Here is a 13,291-nt window from a genome sequence, read left to right on the forward strand (position 1 = left end):
ACTGAGCCACCCAGGCGCCCCTAGAAGCCCTTTTTAAACCCCACTCTTATCCTCACACTGAAGTGATGACTAAACCCTGCCCATTCTTCCTGCATGGTGTTTGTTTTCCTATCCCTATTCCAAAGCAGCTTTCTTGCTATTTCCTGGTCTCTCATTTCCCATTCTCAGATCCCTCCCACCGCCCAGATGCCCGAATCCTTTCCCTAAAATGCAAATCTGATCATATCTGTCCTCTTCAATGAGTCCCTATTGTCCTCACTCTGAAGTCCCTACTCCTAGCTTGGCCGACTCTTTGGTGCCTACGTGCCCGTCCTGATGGTGCCCTGCCATGCCAGTGGCTGAGATTTTGTAGATGAAATCTACCCACGACGCCCTTTGTAGTCAGGCCTGGGCTTACCTGTTGGCCTCCCCAGCCTTCTTTCTCCTCCCACTCACCCTACAGACACACGAGCCTCTCTCCTCTGCGTACCAATCCCTGTTCTGTTTCTGGAAAACACTTCTTCTATCCTGATCTTAGAGTCCTCGTTCTCTCATTACTTCACTAGGTGATAGGTCGAGACATCACTTAATCCAGGAGCTCTGGACTTTGGACACACATTAGGATCAGCAGGGGAGCATTAAACATTCCATGCCCAAACAGCATCCCAGATCAATTACATCAGAATCGGGAGTGTCAGGAGCGTCCAGGACACCACAAGTGCAGAACTCAACCTCCCTCTGAGACTGCAGGATTTCCATCTGTAGATTCCCAAAGGGAGTCAGTGTCGAGGCACGCACCTTGGCAAGAGTTGCTCAGAGCACTTAGCTAAAGCAGGGCTTGGTGCTGTTCCAAGCATGGGAGCCATTTCAGACGAGTTTGGAAAAGTCCCGTCACCTCTGCTGCAGCTGAGCATGACTCAGCAGGCCAGGCCTTCCTGGTGACCTGCTCCCGGGCATCAGGCGTGGCCCCTCATAGCCACCCTCTGCCTATTTGGAGGAGGACAGCTCTGACTCCCAACACTCCCAGTTCCCCCAGACAGGCCACTGGGCCTCGGGACCCAGCCACACTCACTCTCTAGCCTCCCCTTCTGCACAATGAATGTGGTCCCTACAGGACTGTCCACTCTCATTTTGTCCTCCCCAGGAAGGTACAGATTTTCCAACTGACATGGCAACTGATCAAGAAGATAGCCTGTGGTGGTGGAAACAGAGTCTGGCTTCCGGAGCCACCATTCACTAGCTATGTGACCTTAAGCCTGTTGGTCATTTCATCTGTCCAGGGCCTCAGTCTTTGGGTCTATGAAATGGGGACTCACCACCCAACCTCATAAACATATGCAAAAGGGCTGGTATAGAGAAGGGACTCCTTACAGTATCCTGTTCTGCCCCTTGACCCCTTTCATCTTCTCTCCTTCCTGAAGCAGGTGGACTGAGCTGGGGGTGATCACGGGGGACCCTACCAGTCCTGACATTCAAGGAACAAGTGAGGACGGATCTGGGATGTGCTGCGAGAAGAAGGAAGCAAGCCTTCCTTCCAGCAGACCCCTAATCCCTCTGGTTCCCTAGGATAAGACACCATTTTTGATGTGACTGGCGCTGGGCCTCCAGGGGAAGGAGGCTGTTTCCACGTGGAACAGGATGCTTTACGAGGGAGGGTGGTAGGAGCACCTGGTCTGGAGGGCTCCATGGCAGACTAGGGTTGGATACCCGCTCCATCCCTGCCTAGTTGGGGGGATACTGGGCAGGTTTCCTTTCTCTGGCCACTCTTCCCACCTGCAGGAGGGGAGCGCTAGCTGATTGTTGCCTGCCTGCCTTATAGAGCACTGTGAGCAGCAAGTGAGGTAAGCACCACAAAGCCCTATGTAATCCCAGGGTGTTATGTAAATGGAGCATCATCACACCAAGCATTGTTTTGATTATTAGAAATGTCCGTGTGGGTGCGAGGTTGGTCAAAATGACTTATAAAGACCCCATGATTCTGCAGCCCTGAGATTCCAAGGCCAAAGCCAAGGGTTTTTGACCTTTTCGGGGCCAGAATAATTGGCTGGTGGGAGCAGATGGTGAATTGATGTGAACAACTGACACCCAACAGGCAGGGTGAGCATGTGGGATGTGGGGTGTGCAGTGTGCAGCAGAGCAAGCTGGTGTTGATAATCCAAGGAAGGCACAGCACTCACCTTCTGGGGGGCATTGATGACTCCAGTGTTGTAGCCGAACTGCAGGGAGCCGAGCACTGCCCCTCCCACGGCCAGCATGAGGCGGCCGGTCAGCTTCTGCAGAGAAAAAAAACCATACTGTGACAGGCATGTCTGGGCCCAGGTTACTACAGGGCAGGACATGGGCTGGTTCCCTCGTTCAGATATCTGGCCTGACTCCTGGCAGCACACCAGCCCTTCTCCCAGGAAACTCGGCCACTTCCTGATCTCAGATGCCTGAACCAGCTCCGCTGACTTCTAGACACTGGGCCGGCCAGACTCATTCCTGGGGAGAGAGGGGAATTAGGGTCTTCTTTCTTTGCAGCCAGGTCTTGGCACTCCAGAGTCTCATTCCTCTGGTGGAGCCATGCCCTGGGTCCAGGTGGCTCTAGACTGTTTGGAAAGCCCAGGAATCAACTCTCCTAAACAATGGGGGCCAAATTATATGGGAGGAGCTGCATAGGTAGGGGGAAGCACCTAGATTTGGACCAGAGAGTGCTGGCTTCTGATTCTAGCCCCCCTGCTACTTGTTCTGTGAATTCCAGCAGGCTGTCGCCCATCCTCACTCCTCCCTGGACCCTCGTTTGTTTCTGTGCAAGACGGGAACAGTCATGCCAGTCAGCATTGGAGGTGGGGTCTTGCCCTTTCCTCTCCTCTCCTCCCTCCATTGACGGGGCAGGAAACTGAATCCTGAGAGGCAGAGTAAGTCCCAAATTACTCAGGAGACTGCAAAGAGCCAGACTGGAGCTCAGGGCTCCTGACTCCCTATCTCGTGCCTTTTGTGGCAACCATCTGCAGACCATGAGCTTCCCAGGGTTATTTGGACATAGATGACAACAGCAAGGAATGTGCTTTGGAAAAGTACAGGACACCAGGCAAGTAAGAGTATTGGACCAAGGTCTGTCTTTCTTTCTTTCTTTCTTTCTTTCTTTCTTTCTTTCTTTCTTTCTTTCTTTTTTCTTTCATATTTATTTATTGAGACAGAGACAGTGTGTGAGAGAGGAGCGGCGGGGGGGGGGGGGGGAGAGAGAGAGAGAGAGAGAGAGAGAGAGAGAGAGAGAGAATCCCAAGCAGGCTTCACACTCAGTGTGGATGGAGCCGGACACCGGGCTTGATCCCATGACCCTGAGTTCATGACCTGAGCCCAAATCAAGAGTCAAACATTTAACTGACTGAACCACCCAGGCGCCCGTGGCCAAGGTGTTTCAACGGGCAAAGGTCTGGGAGAGAAAAAGGGTGGTGGGTTTTTGTCCCATGGCAGCCTGGGGCATGAAGGCCACAGGCAGGGAAGAGGCCGGCAGGCAGGACAGCCCTAGGTGAGCAAGATGCCCTTGCTGGAGAAAGGGAGAGGACTCTTCTTTTCTGGTTTATAAAATGAAAAAGCCAAGGGACACCTGGGTGGCTCAGTTGGTTGAGCATCTGACTGTTGACTTTGGCTTAGGTCACGATCTCAGGGTCGTGTGGGATTGAGCCCCATGTCAGGCTCCGTGCTGAGCATGGAGCCTGCTTGAGATTCATTCTCTCCCCCTCTCTCTGCCCCTTCCCTGTGCACCTGTGTGCTCTCTATCAAAAAGTAAAAATAAAATAAGACAAAATAAAGATAAATAAAATAAAATAAAATAAAATAAAATAAAATAATAAAATAAAATAAAATAAAGAAGCCAAAATGTGACGTGAGGCAGGCCCTTAATTGGTTGTGAAAGAATGGAACTGGGGGAGGGGCACCAAAGCAACTGGCATTCACTGTGGGCACCACACAGGGCTGGGGGCTGGGCGCTAGGGGGGAAGGTTGGGAAGCGCTGAGCCACACATGTGGAGGGGAGAGCTGCTTGGCCATGGCCTTCGGCCTCAGTTTCCCCACAGAATCCCGAAGCAGCCCTGACTTCAAGATCCTCACAGAGAGCACTGGGCTTATGGTTAATCAGACAGGTTTCTAGTATGGTCTTTTCATTCCCTAGAAGCTTTCAGGCCAACGATCGCAAAAGCCAAGGTTCTCACATCAGATGTGGAGAAAGAGAAAGAGGCTTTGGCTAGCACGAGTGCACAGGCTGCATCCATTCTTCATCAGATGAGTGCTGAGACCACGTTCCCACTGGCCCACCCGGCCCCTTCCTGGCCCAACTCTGGACATCCCTCCTATGCTGGAGCTTTCCTCATGGCAGAGGCTGGGTGGAAGAGAGACTTTTCATTTTACTCCCTTTTGTGTGTTTTTGAATTTTGAACCATGTGAATGTGTCACCTACTCAGAAGAATTTTTTGTATAAGCCCCGTGGTTTCATATTACTTAGAACAAAGCATTTAGATAAAAATATAAGTGAAAAATAATACAGATGATAACGTGGGTCTGGTAAGAGCCATGCTGGTAGCACAGGAATGAATGACGCTGCAGCAGGGGCTCTGTGAAAGCTAAGTCCTCGTATTACAGATCCTGTTTTCAGTCTGGCTCTGATGTTCCAGGGGTGTCTGGGCCTCTGAAGTTGTTGCTCTTAGGGCCCTGTTGGGCAGCTGTGGCCTCTGGCAGTAGAGGCTACTGGGAGCCAAAGACAAACCCCTGGGCTGGAATTGCATGGGCAGGTCAAGGTCAAACTCTACTTTAGAAAACCAGCCTACCCACGCCCTGGGTTATATCCACAGCCACCCAGGCAGGCTGCTGCACTAGGACTAATGCTCAGTGGCCCATGCTCCAGGCCCTGAATGAAAGAGGCCCCTGTCCTGACATCAAGGAAGAGGTACCCCAGCAAGTGCAGAGGCCAGAGTGGTCTGAGTTTCAACAGGGGGGTGGGAGAAGGCATTGTGGGAGCCCTGGAGGGAGAGACTTCTAATTTTGCCTGGGGACAATCGAAAGATAGGTTCCCAGGAGGTGACATTGGAGTTGGGCCGTGAAGGACATGCAGACAGTCTGCCAAGTGGGGAAGCAGCGGCAAGACTGCATTCCAGGTAGACAGAACAGTGTGTGCAGGGGAAAGAAGAGGGGCCTGATTCCACCGGATTAAACAGGGAGCGCCCCGTGCAGCTGGGTGCAGCTGGGTGCGAGATACAGGGGGAGGAGCATCACCCGCTCCTGGGTAGGCTGCCCCCACCACATGCAGCTTGATCACGGCTGTACTGAGAATCAGGAGACCTGGGCTGAAAGTCCAAGAACTGCTTCCCTTCACTTGGGAGTTGGGATATGTGGAGGCCTCTGGGCCTCGGTTTCCTCACATAGGAAATGAGGATCGGAGTTCTTTCCCTCAGGAGTTGCTGTCAAGTTCTGTATCAGTGGCCATCATGGAGCCTGGCAGGGTTCACCTGACAAGCAATTGCTTGCTGAATCAGGGAAGAATGGGAAGCCACCCTCAATTGGGCCACCAGGGCACCATCTGTCCCCACCAGCTCTGTGGCTGCAACTGAAATGCCGTGATGGAATCATTCATTCCATGTGATTCCACAGATATTTATTTATGTACCATGCTGATGAACTGCTTGGTGAAAACTTAAGAGAAGGGGAACAAAGCCCACAGCTGTGGCTTTCTTGTGAGGCCTTCTTTAGGAGTGGAGGAGCAACATATTTGGGATCTGTGACCCCCAACAGCCCATCACCGCCCTGGGGCTGAGGCTACCTTCTAGAACATCCCACACTCTTCCAGGGTTTTTGCCCTTATGTCCTCTGCAGTCTCTAGCTGTGGCTTCTAGCAGTTGGGAATACCCATTTGCTGTTCACCCACCAGTCTGGGAACTCCCTAAAAATGGGACCTGGGTCATACCCAGCTCTGCAGCCAGAGTGCCCAGGGTCAGGCATGGCACAGAACATTTGTAAAACAGACCACTTTGGAATTTAGCTCTCAGGCAAAACAGGCTCTACGTGTATCCACTTTGCCAGAACAGTACTCATCCTAACAGATTTTATCCCGGCCATTATCGAACCTCTGATGAGTACTGGAACATCAGCTCTGAGAGGCAGAGAAACAGGCTAACAGTAACTCACAACTCCCGGGACCAGAGAGGAAAGATCTCTGAAATTAGGCAGAGTACAAATCCTGACTCTCCTAGGAGCGCCATAGACCTCTCAGGTCAGCAAATGCCCAGGCTCAGAGTCTAGCACAGAGGAGGTCCTCACCCCCTCACCCCGACCAGCCCTATCCCAGTGTGAGGGTCCCAGGGCCCACTGAGGGTTCTCCCCCTCCCAGGGTGTCAGCCTCAGGACCTCTCCTCCTACATGCCGGGATGCCAAATGGCACCGGCAGTGTCGCATCACTTGCTAAGCATTGTGGCCTTTTGACCCATGCCTGTGTGCCCTTCCTCAGCACAGTGCTCCAGCCTTGGGCTTGGCCCTTGGTCAATATTGGCAGAGGGAGGGCATGTGGCTACTGCCATTCAGAGGCAGGGCCTTCTCTGCAGGAGGAGGGTCACAGTGCTGGCACGATCCAGACGTTGCTCTCATCCTGGCCTCCTCCCACAGCTTCCCCATGGTTTTCGGAGGTGCACTGAAGCCTAGGACATGGGGAGCTTGTAACGGCTTGGTCCCCAGTTCTAAGGAGGGCGGGAGGGGTTGGTGAGGGAGGGGATTATGGAATCCGTAACAGCTCCTTTTTTATTGATTTTGTGTATGGTTCTGTTTGTTTTTAATTCTGGGCATTAAAAAAGAAGCCCAAGAGGGGCGCCTGGGTGGCTTGGTCGGTTAAGCGTCCGACTTCGGCTCAGGTCATGATCTCACGGTCCGTGAGCTCGAGCCCCGCGTCGGGCTCTGTGCTGACAGCTCGGAGCCTGGAGCCTGTTTCAGATTCTGTGTCTCTCTCTCTCTCTCTGCCCTTCCCCTGTTCATGCTCTGTCTCTCTCTGTCTCAAAAATAAATAAACGTTAAAAATAAATAAATAAATAAAAATAAAAAAAAATAAAAAGAAGCCCAAGAAATTGCAGAATTCCTGTAACACTCTTATGCGACAGATGGGGAGCCTAAGGTCAGAGGGCAGAAGCCCAGGATAGTCAGCACACAAAAGCCAGGGCTGGGACTTGAGTTCTTTGGATTCCTTGACTGGCAGTTTACTCTCTGACCTCTTCCATCCTGCCAAGTCTTTTCACAAAGAAGAGTGATGGGTTACCCCCTCCAAAGCCTAACCTTCAGGTGACCTCGGGCATTTATTCCTCTTGCCATTTCCTTCAATGCACCCCACGGTGGCCCTGGGGACAGAAGGTACTCATCAATCTTTAAAGCAGAGGGGAGAGGAGGGAGCTGCTGCATTTATCAGTACCAGCAGCACCAGTGAGGCCCTAGGCGCCATGCCAGGGGCTCACGGGTACTGATTTAAATCACCGTGAACACACGTTGGGGGAGAGATTACTCTGACTTCACAGATGAGAAAACGGGAGGCTCTGAGAGGAAAAAGTGGATAATCAGAAGGTCCTCGGCTTCTGTGACGCTTCCAGCAGGAGGTCTCTGATGCCAAATCCTATGCCCTTCCTGCTCATGTCCTCCCCCACACCTTGCTTCCGGGTACTCTCCCTGAAGGAAACAAGGTTTCTACCTGGTGCTTTCTATGTAGGTCAAATTCTATTCTACAAACTTTTGGGCCTTGGCCAGTCTGAGCCAGGACAGCCCAGGCCAGAGCTCAGAAACCTTTGGCCACTTGGGTAGATTTTGCTCTAAGCCAAGGTTGGCAAACTATGGTCTGTTGGCTAAATCTAGCTTGCCAGCTAAGAACGAAGTTTACATTTTTAAGTGGCTGGGAAAAAAAAGACTAATATTTTGTGGTACATGAAAATGATACCAAATTCAAATTTCAGTGACCACTAAGAACATATTATTGGAACACAGTCACACTCATTGATTTATATATTGTTTATAGCTGCTTTTGCACTACAATGGCACACAGGGACCATATGGCCCACAGAGCAGAAAAAGTTCATCAATCTCTGCCTGAAGCCCTACGTCCTCTGAACGGCTATGTGCAAACCTAACACATGAACTGCACAGGATTTTCAAAGGCTTCCAGGTAAAACCGAATCATTCTCTCTAAAAAACCAAAAAGGTGTCCTAAAATGGGATGTTAAAAGCAAACAAGCAGGGTTGTGTGCATGGGCCTTGGTCAGGCCCTGGACATCTGCAGAAACCGACACCCCTGACAGGTACCCATTCAGTAGTGAGATGGGCACCAATTCGACCTTGATGAAATTAATTTGGTAAAACCACGGGAATATGCAGAGGTCCCTGGCAGCAGACAAGTTCAAGTCCCAGCCCCCCCGCCCCCACCCCCCGCCCCGCACTCGCATGACCTTGAAAAGGCCCATTCCCTTCAGACCTCTTTTTCTCCACAAGAAAGGTTTCCTAATAATACATTACTAAGGGAAGATCATACCTGTATGCACGTTCCCAACAATATATTCTAGCTGATGGGGATTCGGCAATAAACCACACCAAACCCCTGCCTGAACGGAACTTGATATTTTAGTTGGGGGCTGGTGGGCAGAAAATAAATACCTAAAATACATCAGGCGGTGAGTGGTATGAAGAAAGAAAGTGACGGGAGTGCTATGGCTTAATCACAGTGGGATATGCCTGTAATGGAATATTATGCAGCTGTTGATGAAGGGAGTGTCAGGGCAGACTGTTAAGGGAAAAAGCAAGGTGAAAAATAATGTGTAGGATATACATTTTGTGTAAGGAAGGAGAAGAAAATGAACTTGTACAATGGCACTTGGATTGTAGGGGCAGAGCAAATACACCTGTAAATATTTACCTCTGAGGGGTGGTGGGTGAACAGGATGGGCTGCTCAGAACTATGTAGAGAGTGCAATTCAATCACATAAAAGTCACATTTATAGGCACATATATACACATGCCCAGAAAGAGGTCTGTGAGGGTAAACACCAAACCATCACAACTGGGAGACACATTCACTCTTTTGCTTTGTATGACTGACTCCACCAGTTCTGTAATTTTTTAAAATCCTCAACCTGACCCAGAGAGGTGGATATGACCCCCACTGCACTTGAGAAAACAAGCTCCAACAGGAGGTGTGTAGCTTGCTTGAGGTTAAATGGTAGAGCTGTTTCTGATGGATGCCTTCCTCTGCCCCCAGCCCGACTCCCAAATGACAGTGGTGGGCCAGCCCTGGGCTAGGAAATTTGGGCAGATATCCTGTCCAGCTGAGGCCTCAGTAGCCAAAGGTTCCATAAGCTGGGTGTGGCAAGAGGTCTCTCCCCTTTCAGGATGCTGAAGCCCCCCCCAGGGAGGCGAAAGCCAGCAAGGTATTGGTGCGGAGGTCTTAGAGAGGGTGAACTCTGCCCTCATTCTGCCCTGAGTTCAAGGCCTGGGAGCCCTGCTCAGTTACTATAAAACCCCAACATTTATGCGTTAGCTACTGCCTCCCTGGCTTGGTGGCCGGATGGCAGAGCCTTGGGCTCAACTCCACCCCTCCCACGGAGGGAGGTAACAATCAGAGGTTTGTTTTGGTGGCCAGGCTAGGGCCTGCCGGCCTGGTCACAGCCTCTGGGAGCCCACGAGGCCAACCAGGAGCCTTCTCAGTCTCCACCATCCCCGGGATGCCAGTTACCCAACTGAGTGGCTTTGTCACCTGTGTGCCCAGGAGTGAGGCGGGGGAAGGGTGAGGCTGCAGGTCCCAAGCCAATGCTGCACACTTCTCCCTTTGTTCCAGGCCTCCCCAGCTCTGCCAGCCCTGGGGGAGGGGGAACTGAATGCCTGTACCCTCGGAGCCAGAGAAGAGCTCTAGGCCCTACACCTCGTGACCAGGAGGCACTGGGTAAAGCTGAGCTCCCAGAAGTCACAAGCTGATTACAGAGGATTTGGGACTGACCCAGCTCTGGGGCAAGTAGAGTTGGGTCCCCAAATGGCTCAGCATGGGACAAGGATCATCATGGATATGTTTATACTGTCCGTGCACCCAAAATGACCCAACAAAAGGTCTTCCCACCTCAACAGCCTCCCCCTTGAGGTGGGGCGCTTGGCCAGTTTCACCATACCTGCCACGGGGTAGCAGGCTCCATCTCCAGGGAAGGAAATCAAGGCTCTGAGGAAAGTCATTTCCCCAAGGTCGTGTTTTTGTGAGGACATGTTTTATTTCCATTCACAGAAGGGTTTCAGCTGTCAAGTTAGGTCTAATCCAACTCTTATTTATTTATTTGTTTGTTTAAAAAAAATTGGGGGGGGGGGGAGTGCCTACTGGCTCAGTCGGTTTTACATAAATAAAAAAATAAGCATTAAAAAAAAAAAGACTTTTTTTCTCTAAGTTTATTTACTTAGCGCATGGTTAGAGAGAACAAGCTGGGGAGGGGTAGAGAGAGAACGGGACAGAGGATCCAAAGCAAGCTCCCTGCTGACAGCAGAGAGCTCGATGCAAACCATGAGATCATTACCTGAGTCAAAGTTGGATGATTAAATGACTGAGCCAACCAGACACCCAAAAAACTGTTTTTAAAAAAAATTTTTTTAATGTTTTTAAATTTATTTTGGGAGAGAGAGCATGCATGAGCATGGGGGAGGGGCAGAGAGAGGGAGACAGAGAATCCCAAGCAGGCTCCCCACTGTCAGCACAGAGCCCGATGAGGGGCTCGAACTCACAAACCATGAGATCATGACCTGAGCCAAAATCAAGAGTCAGACGCTTAACTGACTGAGCCACCCAGGTGCCCCTATCTAATCCACCTTTGAAACTCCTACTGCACCCAGAAGGAGCTTGGCAAGTCCTGGAGTGTGGGAATTCTTGTTCATCTTGGGTGAATGGAGGGTTGGCACAGAACACAAGGGTGTGGAAAAAGCATCTTTTTTTTTAATACTGTGGAATGTCACAAGTTTTTTGTGACACCCTTATCTTGGACAAGTTTTTCCTTCTCAGGCCTCATTTTCCCCATCTGTCAAACGGAGGGCTGGGTCATGCCCCTGAAAGTCCCTTCCTGCTCCAACTTTCCTTTATCCTCTCATGTCTTCCTAGAAAGGCTGGCAGCATGTTTTGCAGTAGGAGGCTCAGTGTGTGACCTTGGGAAAGTCACTTTTCATTGGACGGTGATGTCAACTGTGGCTCATATCTCCCTCACAGATGAGACAAACGAGACAACGCAGCCACATTAGCTGACCCATGTCTGGGCCCGGCACTCCTAGCCAGGTGCTACCTCTGCAGCCTGGCTTCCCAACAAACCCTGCTGCAGAAGAATTGGTCAGTGGGATCTTTAATGATTTACCCAACCAACCAACACTCGTGGCCTGGGGATCCTGGGGCTCCCCAAAAGCTCACATTGTCAGAACGCCAGGCTTCTGGACAGAGGCCACCACCCAGGTACAGGTCACCTGGGACCAAGGTAAGTCTAATGCATCACAGGAGTCCAAAGAAGCAAGGAACATTTATGGAGCATCTATGGGGACAGACACATTTTTTTCTGAATTCTTACAGACACTCTAATAAAAAATTACATCACTCTGCAGATGAGGAAACTGAGCTAAACTGGAATTCAAAACCACATCCACGGGACTTCTAAAGTCTAAGCTCTTCATACCACTGAGGAGCTGAGGAGCCCTGCAGATGTCGGATTTCTCCTTCATCTGGAAGGCAAGATAGCAGAGATCCCGCAGAGACCCAGGGCACCACAGGGAACTAGCCAGGAATTCTTCACAAAGGGCTGCATGAAATGTCCCAGGGGAGGGCTCACCTGCTGCCCAAGAGGGGGCATGAGTGAACCTTTGGCTGGGAGGGGAGGCATTCAACCTGTCCCCCCATTCAGTTAAATTCAGCCCCGTGCGCAGAGGACATGACAGAACACAGGGAAGTCAGTTGAATCTATTCTCAGTGCCTAGGAGATGAAGGGGAACACAGCAGAAAGAACTTCAGGGGCGCCTGGCTGGCTCAGTCGGTGGAGCCTGAACTTTTGACCTCGGGGTTGTGAGTCTGAGCCCCACGGTGGGTGAAGAGGCTATTTAAAAAATTTAAAAAAATTAAAAAATTAAAAAACAAAAAAACACCAAAAACTTCAGAGTCAGACACGCCTGGTTTAAAAGACCTTGGGTAAGGGCCGTAACCCTTCCAGGCCTCAGTCTTAACATCCTGCACAAAAAAGGGCTGTGCTTGCTGACCAAATCAGCAGTCTCCAAAGAAAAAAAGTTTTATTCCAGAATGTACACAAATGACCTATACGGGGTTTAGGAGGGGGGAAAAGTGTGGTTTTTTTACCATAATTGTCACCTGTGTCTTTTTAAATTTCTATTTTATGTAGTCATATATTCTACTATTGTAACAGGGCTATATACACGAATTTTTAAATAAACCACCGAGAAGGAGGTGCTCCAAAATTATTTACTGATGGGCAGACAGTCAAGTTTGGAGCGTATTGCATGAAAAACACCTACCAGCTACAGCACTGAGAACCAGCTCATACAAGGCAGCCTTTGAGAGTTTAGGCAAACTCCCTTCAGCCCAAAATTCAAGAAAGGCTGTGGTGGAAAGGGAGCAGTGGAGACTGAAAGCCCTTTCTGACCAGCCTGGGTTTAGATCCAGCCCCGCCATTTACTAACTGTGTGACTTCAGGAAAATTACCTCCCTTCTCTGAGCTCCAGACCTGTGAACCAGCAGGGCTATATGGAGGGTCAGTGACACCATGGTATTTTAGCCAAGAGCCTAGTAAACTGTAAGTGGCTATTGATTTTCTCCTGCACTTTTCTGTCTCTGCTCAGAATGTTCATTTATCCACTCCACAAATAAACACCCAGGTCCTGCTGAACAGGACAGTTCTTACTGTTGAGGAAGTAAAAAAAAAAAAAAAAAGCCATTCTCTTTTACAGAAGACAAACTGAGGCCCAGAGGGGTTAAGTGGCCTATCAGAGCCCTGAGATAAAACAGCAAGTATCTGGACTTGAAGGTCTCAAGCCCTCACCACCAGCTAAAACTCACTTCTTGTTTTATTTTTATTTTGTTATATTCATATCCGAGCATAATGGCTCACCCATGAATGTGGGGTTCCCGACTCAGGGTCTCAACTCAAGCCCAAGAGCCAGGGTGGGGTGAAACAAGCTGTCTGGATTCAACAGGTATGAAGGAGATCGTCTGTACCCCTTGAGAGGACAGCCCAGCGTCAGTCAGGCGCCACTCTGCCCAGGCAAGACCCGCTGGGTCCCGCTCACACCTCCACAGCCCATA

General features: G+C 50.4%; 1 protein-coding gene across 1 annotated transcript in view; it reads right to left on the reverse strand.

Moving 5' to 3' along the window:
• Window positions 1–13,291, reverse strand: part of SLC2A1 (solute carrier family 2 member 1) — a 29,062-nt gene that overhangs the window by 14,188 nt on the left and 1,583 nt on the right. Inside the window, exon 2 of the mRNA XM_045476943.1 lies at window positions 2,157–2,252. Within this exon, the coding sequence (XP_045332899.1) occupies window positions 2,157–2,252 (96 nt within the window). The remainder of the gene's footprint in view (window positions 1–2,156; window positions 2,253–13,291) is intronic.

This window comes from Leopardus geoffroyi, chromosome C1 (genome assembly GCF_018350155.1).
Source record: "Leopardus geoffroyi isolate Oge1 chromosome C1, O.geoffroyi_Oge1_pat1.0, whole genome shotgun sequence".
Classification (NCBI taxonomy): Eukaryota; Metazoa; Chordata; class Mammalia; order Carnivora; family Felidae; genus Leopardus; species Leopardus geoffroyi.